We start from the raw sequence: 11,151 nt of genomic DNA, 5'->3' as shown, positions 1-11,151 counted from the left end.
TTAAAAAAAAAAAAAAAAAAAAAAAAAAAAAAAAAAAAAAAAAGAAAAGAAAAGAAAAGAAAAAACTACAATGCACTATGAACATCCTACCTCATTAGACAGAACACACAGCACTAATCATCCTCCTTCCTGCTGATTCAGTTGTCGCTATGCAAGTAAAATAACGATTTTGGGATGTGACACAAGGATGTCCCAGAGGATCCTGGGATGTGCAACAAGCAGCTGACTTTCAAGTAAGAAGGCCCAGAATAATAAGTAAGTTTTTGGTATTTTTGTTTGCTTTTTTTTTGTTTTTTATTTATTTATTTATTTTATTTATTTATTTTTTTGAGACTCTCTGTGCAGCCTCACCTGTCCTGGAACTCACTCTGTAGACAAGGTTGACCTTGAACGCAGAGATTCTGCTTGCCTCTGCCTCCTGAGTGCTGGGATTTAAGGTGTGTGCCACCACCTAGCTCTTTCTTCAGTTTTTATTTTTTCATTTTTTCCTTGTGCCTGTGCATTTTATTTTCACATTTTTATTTATTACGAATTTAATTTTTCTTTCTCTTGTTTATTTTATAAAGAAAACAGGCTGATACTAAAGTTATAATAACATAAAAAATTAATTAGAGGGAGAAGATGAGGGTAGTAGAAATAAGAATAGACCAGGGATGAAGTTAGCAACCCTGGAAATGCATGTCAGGAATTTATGCATAACTTCTTAGAAGTGGCTGTAATACTGAACTTTTCTTTTGAGACAATATCTCATGTTGCCCAGGCTGGCCTTGAACTTGATATATAGCTGAAGATGATCTTGAGTTTCTGATCCTCCTGCCTCTGTCTCACATGTGCTGGCACCACAGGTATGTGTCATCATGCCTGGTTATTTATATGCAGTGATGGGAATCAAACCCAGGGCTTCATGCCTCACTAAGTAAGCATTCTGCTAACTTTACTCTATCTCCATCCCCAGAGATAAATAGCCTATTTTATGCAAATTTGTGATTTATAAAGTCTATAAAATAAATGTAGGGGGAGCTAGTGAGGTGGCTCTTGCAGAGAACCCCATTCAGTTTCTAGCACTCATTTGGTGGTTCACTACTGCCTGTAACTGAAGCTCCAGGCTTTCTGGTGCCCTCTTCTGGTCTCTGTGTGCACCTGCATGTATGTGTACATATTAACAAGCACACACATAGATATATAGAAAAATAGAAATTATAAACATCTTTGAAAAACTATAAGGGACTATTAATTGGAAGTTTTTAACTTTTAGCACTCTTTCAAACAAGACAAGCCTGGTTGCTGGCACAGGGTCTACTTGAGAGCATCCTTTGTCCAAGGACGAGAGGATCTCTTGGATCCCAGAGGCTTGGCATAGGCTGAATGACATCAGCTGCAAAGGACATGCTCTTTTCTTCTTTGGTGGACTTGTGTTTTTCACTGCTCACTCTAGGAGAAAAAACCCTGTCCATTTCTTCTTCTATCTCGTCTGGAATTCGAGCATAGTCATACAGAAGGACTGTGCCGTGTGTGCTTAGTTCTTCCTCTGCAGAAGGACTGTGCTGTGTGTGCTTANTGTGTGTGCTTAGTTCTTCCTCTGCAGAAGGACTGTGCTGTGTGTGCTTAGTTCTTCCTCTGCAGAAGGACTGTGCTGTGTGTGCTTAGTTCTTCATGTCTCCTCAACCCTCATGCTGCTTTGTTTGGGGAGAACAGAATCAGGGCTGAGATGGTAGCTCAGCACACAGAGATTCTCAGCACTAAGTCATCTGAGCTCAATCCCAGTATGTGCTCTGTGCTTCCTTGCAGCTGTTAGCCCTTTGGGTGTTCTATGAAAGGTGTACACAGGCCTACACGTGCTGACAATGGTTTTTGAATTAAAGTACTTTAATTTCTCTCCCTGTGTCGGAACAGCCAAAGGAAGTGGACTGTGAAGATTCCTACATGTTGCTGGGTGGACTGAGTGTGATGGAGTACATTTTCCTTTCTCTCTGTTGACCTCAGTTTCCTAAGGATGACCTATTTTAAAAGTATTATTATTATTATTCTCCATGCTGTGACCCATGCCTTTAATTCCAGCACTCTGGAGGCAAAAAACAGGCAGATTTCTGAGTTCAAAGCCAGCCTGGCTTACAGAACAAATTCCAGGGCAGCTAGAACTATACAGAAAAGGCCTGTCTATAAAAACAATACAACAACAACAAATTATTTTTTAAGGTGGAGCCTCAGCTCCCAAGTAGTTGGGATGATAGCATATGCTTGTCATGTCTGATTATAAGGATCATCTTTTAAAACTTACATTTTAAAGATGGTCTTATTGTTCTGTGAGTCAGCTGTGCATGGGGTGTTGTTAGCACACACCAGGGGCCATGTGGAGGTCAAAACAACAATGTCTCTCCTTTTACCTTTCTGTGGGCCCCAGGGCTCACATTCAGGTTGTCAGGCCTGTGCAGCAAGCTCTGCCACCTCTTGAGCATCTCTGTAGCTTGCTTTTTTAACCTTTTACTTCTAAAGTATAACAACTCCCTCTCCCTGGCTGCCTTTAACAAACTCCCGGAATCACGAGTAAGGGCATCACTAGAGATCTAACTACACCTTTTCAAACGTGGCCCCAATGCCATCGTTACACCTAAAGTATTCATCGTAACCACAGGGATGACTCAAGGACAATCACATAAAACCCATTTCTTATCACAAGAAATAATAATAATAATAATAATAATAATAATAATAATAATAATAATAATAATGGAGAGAAACAAGCCTTTCCATTGCAGGAGTGAGTTTCCCTGTGGCCAAATGTCATAGAGCAAGGGGACACATACTGGAGAACTGTTTTGTTAAATTAAAAAAATATATTTTAAAAAATATTTTTATCTTTAATTGACATACAGTAATTATACTTACTTGTGGCATTCAGGTACATAATGTATATAATGTATATAATGTATATAATGTATACTGTGAGAGCAGTTGGCATAGTTATCACTCCAGACCTTTATCTCTTTGTGTTCAGAATGTTCAATATTTTCTTAGGTGTTTTGAAATAGTCAATTAATTCTTTTCATTCATGGTTCTCTTGTTGCACTACAGAACAGGGGAAGTTCTTCTTCTTGTCTAACTGCACTGTGTACCTATTAGTCACCCTCTCTGTGTTCTTCCCAACCTCCATCTGTTAGGTCCTGCTAACCACTGCTCTACTCTCTGTTTCTTTAAGATGCTCTTCGGCTCCCAGATGTGAGGACATGCAGTGTTTGATTTTCTGTGCCTGATGATCTCACTCTATACAGTGCTCTCTTGCCTCATCCAATGCAATGGCAGACTTGCATTCATGCTTGTGTGGAACAATAGTCCATTGTCTACTTGCACTCTGTTCATTCCCCGGTAGACAGCTGCACTGACTTTGTGTTGCTTTCTGTGAACTGCAAGGACGTCATGAGGGTGCTGCCATCCAGCCCTCAGCAGAGCTACTCTCCAGTGAGACTGCAGGATCCCCAGGACCACATGGTACCACTAGGTTCAAGATACTTTTCCCTTGTATCTGTTCAACAGGCAATCCCACTCTGTGTACAACGAGGCCACAGGTTCAGCCTGTACTTGGCAGGGGGAGGGTGGTGGCAGGGCTCGACAAGCCAGTGATTGGATGTAGTTGGTACCAAAACCATAGCAAAGCCACAACTTGGAGTAGTCCTGGTGTGATGTGGTCACAGTGTGAGAGTTTTCACCGAGGGCACTGCTGAAGGCTCAAGGTCCCAGCGTTACAGCAGTGTGAAATGCACAGGGCTCCTAAGTAGTTCTTAATGTGTAAGACATGTCTGCACTTTCTCACTTACACACACTTATTTTTAAGTATCCAAAGCTTTTAATATCTCGACACAAGAGATCCACAATACACTGGCTAAGGTTGATCACTTTTATGAAACTTATTTCTTTGATAATATATTTGCCGTACAGCTTATAGGCTGTAGAAAATATTGTTAGATATTAGGAACTAGAATCAAAACCATGGGACTGGAGAGATGGTTCAGTGGTTAAAAGCACTGCTTGCTCTTCCAGAGGTCCTGAGTTTAATTCCTAGCAACCACATGGTGGCTTCCAGCCATCTGTAATGGGATCTGATGCCCTCTTCTGGTGTGTCTGAAGACACTGTACTCACATACCTAAAATAAATCTTTAAAAAAACATTTAGAACCAAAACCATAGAGAACCATCTGATATACACAGTGCTGAGAAGACCACTCCCAGCAGACAGTCCTGTTGATGGTGGTTTGCTCTGGTTTCAACCAGAAGATGAAGAACCCACCAAAATGGAACTCTGGTTGTTGGAAGGGGAGAATAATTATCAGGGACAGAGATCATACTCCAAGTCTACGCAAGAAAACAAGACATCAGGCCTTGGGTAGTTAATCTTACTTTTTCTTCGTCAGTATAAGGATTGATTTGGGAGTCTCATACCTGCTTGATGGGCTAGCACCCACAGAAACTGAAATTTCACTAGCACTTTGAAATTAATCATTTAAAGTCACACAGGTATTTCAGGGTATCAATGATGCTCTGGTGTAGTATTACTTGCTCATTTGTTTGACAATAGGGCAGTACTCTTTTTGTAACCCAGGCTGACCCAGAACTTGCAGTCTCCCTGGAACACAGGGATACAACATTCCATCTGGATACTAAAATCTATATAGTATGGTTAGTTCCTTATCTATAGCATGCATACATTCCTAAAGAGTAGCCGCCCAATGAACTTGGTGTAGTTCACCATTCACCAGTGTCAGTGTCATAATCATTGCAATTAGCACATGAAGTCACAATTAGCACATGAAGGTATAGTGTCCATAATCCTCGCACTCAGAAGAATTAGGCAAAGTTGTTAGAGCAAAATAGCAAGATCTCATTTCAAAAAACTGTGATCAGATGAAAAATGAAGCATTCTGTTGATCAGATGTCTTGGCATGTGTGTGCTGTGTTTTACCAAGCCATGGCCATGTTCAGTTCCTGGTTCTGCCCCCCCCCTCCCGGGAACTGCAGATGGCTGCAGGAAGACTCACCATGGTATCCAGTTGTATCCAGTGGACCTCGTTGCTGGAGCTGATTCGAGACTGTTGGGTCTGCAGTGTGTATGGGAAGGAGCTCACCTGGAGCACCAGGAGGTTGAAAGCTTCTAGGACTTCTCTACAATTAATAACTCGATCAGCCAATCCGTGGGTTGGCTCACCATGTGACAGAGAGCCTGAAATCACACTGTGGAAACAGGAAATGTCAAGTCAGAGCTTCCTCACCCAGGTGACTGGAGACAGAAGCAGGGCAGCATGGCGGTGACACCAGACTTATTTTATCTGAGAGGGACAGATTCAATCAGAATGTGATTTGGAGTTGGGTGTGGTGGTATACATCTGTAATCAGGAAGCACAGGAGAAGCTGAGGCAGCCAAGGTTAAGAGTTCAAGGCCAAAAAAAAAAAAAAAAAAAAGAGTTCAAGGCCACCTTGGGCCATATAATGAGATTTTTGTCTCATAAAACATACAATTCGAAAGACAAAAAAAATTATGTTCTTATTTATATTCTTATTTTATATTACCACTTCCAGACAAGTGTTGGGGACTCTTCCCTTCCTGGCTTTTCAATTTGTTCCTAAGCTATTCTAAGCGTGACCTCAGTCATGCAGTTGAAAGCTTCTAGCCCTGCAATGACCTGTATCCACAGTTGCCTCCATCCCACCTCAGCCTGGGAGGAGGGGTAGGAAGAGGGTTGAGAGGAGGACTGGGAGTCAGAAAGTCACATCACTAAAGTTTTCACAGTTCTGTTCACTTTGGATATGCCAGGTTATCATGCATATTTTATTCTATTCTATTCTAGTTTCATTTTCTTGTGTGTGTGTGTTCAGTCTCAGGAACTCACATGGTGGAAGAGAGAACTGATTCCCACAGGTGTCCTCTGACATCTATGTACGAATGATTGCTACATGAATGTACATGAATAAAATAAATCAATAATGACAAAAAATGAAAACCAACATAAATTGGACAGCAGAATTTCAGGGGCAAGGAATGACTGGGAATAAGTTACCAATGGGAAGACACCAACTGTGAGATTTCAGCGCCTTTGCACCATGACTAAAGGGTTCCTTAGGTAACAGTTACTGCTAAGGAAGAAATGCTAGGTCTACTCTGAAGCAATCACCTCGTTAGCTCCACATGGGAGTTGTCATGAACCAGCACAAACAGTGTGTATGGGTTCTGCTTCACCCTCCTCATGAAAACTTCAAACTTGCTTTGGATTTCATTGTCCAGGCGAACAACATATCTCTCTGCTCTCTGATGAGCCAGCCCACTTTCCTCCAGACCCAGGTCTACAAGGACACCTGCCAAGAGGAAAAAAGTTGCTCTTTTTACACATTTTTGTGTAACACACACACACACACAGAGCTCAGTGTTGACCAATACTGGGCACTAACCACACAGAGGTTTAGAGAGAAAACCTTTTATTCTTTTTCATATGCTGCGGAGTTAAGAGGACGAAATGCTAGACTTCCCTTTCGTTGGAGCATTCCATTCCAGATCTCATGGCCTGATAGAAAGAACAGGAGATACATTTCTGCTGCTTTTGTGTTTTGAGACAGGGTTTCAGGAGCCCACACTGCCTCCCAGGATTAGACAGTGAAGGCTTAGAGGCCTGCACCACCACATGCAGCTTACAGAACAGACACAGGAATGCCCTGATTCTTGGAGTAAACGCTGTTGAATACTTAAAACCCATTTTATTTATCTCCCTTTTGTGGGTAAAGTGCTAATGTCTACCTTAGGCTGATAAGAAAAAAAAAAAACCTAAGCTTTGGTTTGCAGATATTGAATAAATTAATATAACATAAAAACCTTATTTTTCCAAATTTAGCATAGAAAAGGAAACCACATATCCAGGCTTTACAGATACCAGGCAAGCACTCTTCCACTGAACTACATTGCCAGACTTCATTGAAAACTTTGTTTGTTTGTTTGTTGAGACAGGGTTTCTCTGTATAGCCCTGGCTGTCCTGGAACTCACTTTGTAGTCCAGGCTGGCCTCGAACTCAGAAATCCACCTGCCTCTGCCTCCCAAGTGCTCGGATTAAAGGCGTGTGCCACCACGCCCGGCTCTGAAAACATTTTTGTACAGGGATACACATATACATAGAGCATGGGAGGTCCTCAATGTGTAAAACAAACACAATTACCCATGCTTACCGTATTCTCAAGAAGTCAGAAATTGTGTGACTTTAGTATGGTTCAGTAGCTCTGTCTATAGCTTTGACATAAAACATCTAAGTGTGCGGCGAAGCTGCTGTTCACAACCCACCCTCCTTTGAAATGAAGAGATTTTTATGAGTTATACTGATCTACCTTTACACTTTTAACAAAATGACACCAACCAGTTAACAACTACATGCAGTTAGCATCGTCAAAGTATAATAACAGCCTTAAGTGAAATAAGAGGCAAAGGTGGAAAATGTTTTATTTTATGAAAGTTCATCGTACCAGAAAAGGAAAACAAAGCTAATCTTAATTCAAGATTTCTCCCCAGCTGACCTGGACCTCACCGAAGTCTGTCTGCCTTTGGGACTAAGGGCACGAGGGTGGTGGGAAGTGAATCCTTGGGTCTTTAGTCAGAGCAGCCAGTGTACTTAACCACTGAGTTAAGAACCTCTAGCTCTGGAGGAGCCTTGTCTTGGAGATTACTAATCAAGAAAATGCACAACAGGCCAATCTAATGGGGCATTATCTCCGTTGAGATTTCCTCTTTCCAAATTACTCTAGCTGGTGTCATGTTGACAGGAAACTAGCCAGCACATAATTCTTTTACCCCTGTAGTCTCTTTTTAGGGGAAACAAACAAAAACAAACAAATAAAACCCAAACGGTACAAGTTGGCTGAAATCTTGTTAGTGGCTTTCAGAGTCCATTGAATTTGTAGTCCTTTTTGTCTGAGTGGCCCTACCCTGCCTCCCTTCTGTCTTCTCACTGAGGAGAATTATTTAATCTGGATTGGAGTCTATGAAAGCATGCCCTACAGGGCTCTTTGGGGTGCAGGGGAGAGAGCCCATGGCCTGAAGAACAGCATTCTAGATACACAAATGGCATTTGACTCTACAGTCTTGTCTGCTTGTATACTCAAGGCCTCTACTCTCAACTAATGGTAATTTCTCAAATGTGTTTCCAATGACCTAATTTGAGTTTTCAAGAGGATTCTAAACTTTAACTATTACGGCTGCACCATTTGCTAGGAAAGAAGGGTGAGGCCAGAGATCCCATCGAGTGAGATGGACTTTGCAAGTGAGGACAGAAAATGGAGAGAGACCTTTCTCACCATAAAACGAAATAATTGGGCAGGCAGTGGTGGCCCGGCTTTTAATCCCAGCACTTGGGAGGCAGAGGCAGGCGGATCTCCGAGTTCAAGGCCACCTTGGTCTACAGAGTGAGTTCCAGGACAGCTTGTCTCAAAAAAACAAAACAAAACAAAACAAACAAAAAAAACCAAAACCCAACAAAAACGAAATAATTGATTATGGAGATAACTGGAAAGATGAACCCTTCACATACAGCAGCCAGCACTTTAATTATGTGGCAAAGGAATTTGTAGTCTGCATTTGGGCACTACTACATTTGGGCTCCAGCATCTAGCAGGGACATGGATATGCTGTTTGGCAGGTGGCTGCAGAGAAGGGCCTACAAGGAACTGAAGGTTCCCACAGTACAGTACTGTGTAGGTAAGTCACACACCTAGAGAGGAGTAGACATGTCAATTATGTTTGAACAGGGGACTCTCCGGTGTGTGTGTCTTCTTTCTGGGTCAGTTGCTTCCCAAGACTGGGTCTCTGAGATACTTGTAACCATCTAGTAGGTGCCACACACACACACACACACACACACACACACACACACACACATACACACACGTTTTTTCTGAGAAGGTAAGTTTTAGAATGGTTTTAGAAGGTATGTTTTAGCTTCCACATTGGGACCTATTCCTGAAAGCTTCTTTGTGCCTCTTTTGACCAGATGATCTACTTGTCACCAACTAACAGCTCCAGCTTCCTCATAACCATGTGTGTGTGCAATCACTGCATTAGTGTCATTGACCTTATCAGAATAAAACTTCCATCGAGGCTGCCACTACACCCGCTCCCATCTGCTGGAGAGGTCACTGCACAACCAGGGAGCCCCGACTAAACACACAGTATTGGCCCATCCACCTTGAATTTAGAATGGCTTGTTTTTTTTATTGTGCCAGTATTCTAGTGTTCTGACTGACAGAACGTGGAGCTTCCTCAATTGTCAGAATTTCAGAGTACTGGGAGAACTGAAAAGTCTTAACCCATTTCTTTTCTCTTTTTGTATTGTTTTCTTTTTTCCTTCCCTCTCTCTGTCCTTCTTCCTTCCTCCTCTTTCCTTAATCAGAATGCCAGTCAAGAGACCACTTGCTTCACCCAGTGTGGGTCTGCAATAATTTCCTTCTGTTTTCAGCCACACCCGAAATGCGAAGGACACGCCCTTCTGAGTGTATTGACCATTCTTCCAGTCTGGCGCTCTTTCCGAAGGGCTGGCTGCTGAAATGTTCTCTTTCTGGAAATAGGCAGATGGAATCAGGAAGACAACGGTAGACATCAGTTCTTCCTCCCTCCATTCAGACAGGAGTTACACACCTTGCTTGGTGCCAGACCCGAGAGGCTCCATGAGGCTCTAGGCATTCAATAATGAAAAGCAGGTTTTCTCTGAGGGTTCTCTGGGCTTTCTGTGGCCCAGGCAAGTTCATCTCTTCATTTTCATGGTGGAGTGGGAGGAAACTGAGTCCCACGATTCCTGGGGGACTTTTGCTTTAATGGTTATGATAGTAACATGGTGTTTTAATAAGTAATTTCTTACTCTGTCTTAGAAAGTTTCTCTTTATACACACATATACATATATATATGTATATATGTATACACACACATACACACCCAGACACACATGTTTCCTATTAACTAGTATGTGTTCCAAAAAATATGAGGGTACTTAACTATGATGACACATTTTAGCATAGTTATAATAAGAAATACTGTGCACTTGTTAAGAATGTTACTTAAAAAAGCTTTTCCTATGCACACTGCACATCAACAGCAAGGACAAATACAGGAAGGAAGGAGGCACAACACTAGGCAGTAAGTAGGTGCTAACAACAACATTTTTATGGTGGTAACCTTGAGTGTGAGATTACAAATGGTTAATTTTGTGGGAACTGCACCCAGAGTCTCAAGCAGGCTGTGTACCCTGCTAAACCATAACCTCTGTGTACAAATGTTTCCACATATCCACTTTGTTACTTTCATTTTTCAGAATAATATCACATGGCCTGAAAGATGGGTCAGATGGTAAAACTGCTTGGTACCCTGAGTTTGATTCCTACATCTTACTGTGGAAGGAGAAAACCGACTTCCCAAAGTTGTTCTTTGACTTCTACATATGCTCCATGTTACATTCAAAACACACACATGCACACACATGCCTCTACACACCACAATCATGCTTTGTCTTACAATTAAAAAAGAATGTTATTATTAAGTATATAAAAGTGATTATTACTACAATAATTTTATCTGCATTAATTTTATCTGCATTTTAAAAGATTTTCTGGAAGTCTATATAAAGTTTGCAGACACTGTCTGTGAATGTAGAATCCACAAGCTAAAATTTTAGAACTTTGAATTTATTAAATTTTATGTTTTCAAATATAATGAAAATAAAATTAAGTAAATTTTTGTGCCAAAGCTAAGAGTGAATAATATCAAAATTGTAATTTGCTACTGGGTGGTGGTGGCACATGCCTTTAAATCCAGTGATTGGGAGGCAGCGGCAAACAGATCTGTTTCAGGTCAGGGGCGGCCAGGACTACAGAGAGAAACCCTGTCTCAAAAAACTAAACAAAAAAACTACACAACAGCAACCACACAAAAGTAATTTGCCATGAGTTTTCCCAAATCTGCCTATAACACTGACCCTGCCCCCCATTATAAACCTATCTAACTGGTCAGATTTTAGTAGCTTTCTGAGGAATGGTAATCTTAAAATATGAAATAAAAAATGAAAAACCAAGCCGGGCGTGGTGGCGCACGCCTTTAATCCCAGCACTCGGGAGGCAGAGGCAGGCGGATTTCTGAGTT

At 41.5% G+C, this 11,151-nt stretch overlaps 1 protein-coding gene across 2 annotated transcripts in view; it reads right to left on the bottom strand.

Moving 5' to 3' along the window:
- The window catches only part of Greb1l (GREB1 like retinoic acid receptor coactivator), a 231,759-nt gene that overhangs the window by 31,273 nt on the left and 189,335 nt on the right, over positions 1-11,151 (bottom strand). For both annotated transcript variants that reach the window (XM_029471989.1, XM_021150817.2), the window contains exons 16-17: positions 6,162-6,342; positions 5,031-5,223 (exon numbers count right to left, since the gene is read on the bottom strand). In XM_029471989.1, coding sequence (XP_029327849.1) covers positions 5,031-5,223; positions 6,162-6,342 — 374 coding nt within the window. The remainder of the gene's footprint in view (positions 1-5,030; positions 5,224-6,161; positions 6,343-11,151) is intronic.

Source organism: Mus caroli, chromosome 18 (genome assembly GCF_900094665.2).
Source record: "Mus caroli chromosome 18, CAROLI_EIJ_v1.1, whole genome shotgun sequence".
Classification (NCBI taxonomy): domain Eukaryota; kingdom Metazoa; phylum Chordata; class Mammalia; order Rodentia; family Muridae; genus Mus; species Mus caroli.
The sequence above is the reverse complement of the archived record's forward strand: the minus strand, read 5'-3'. Positions and strand labels throughout refer to the sequence as shown.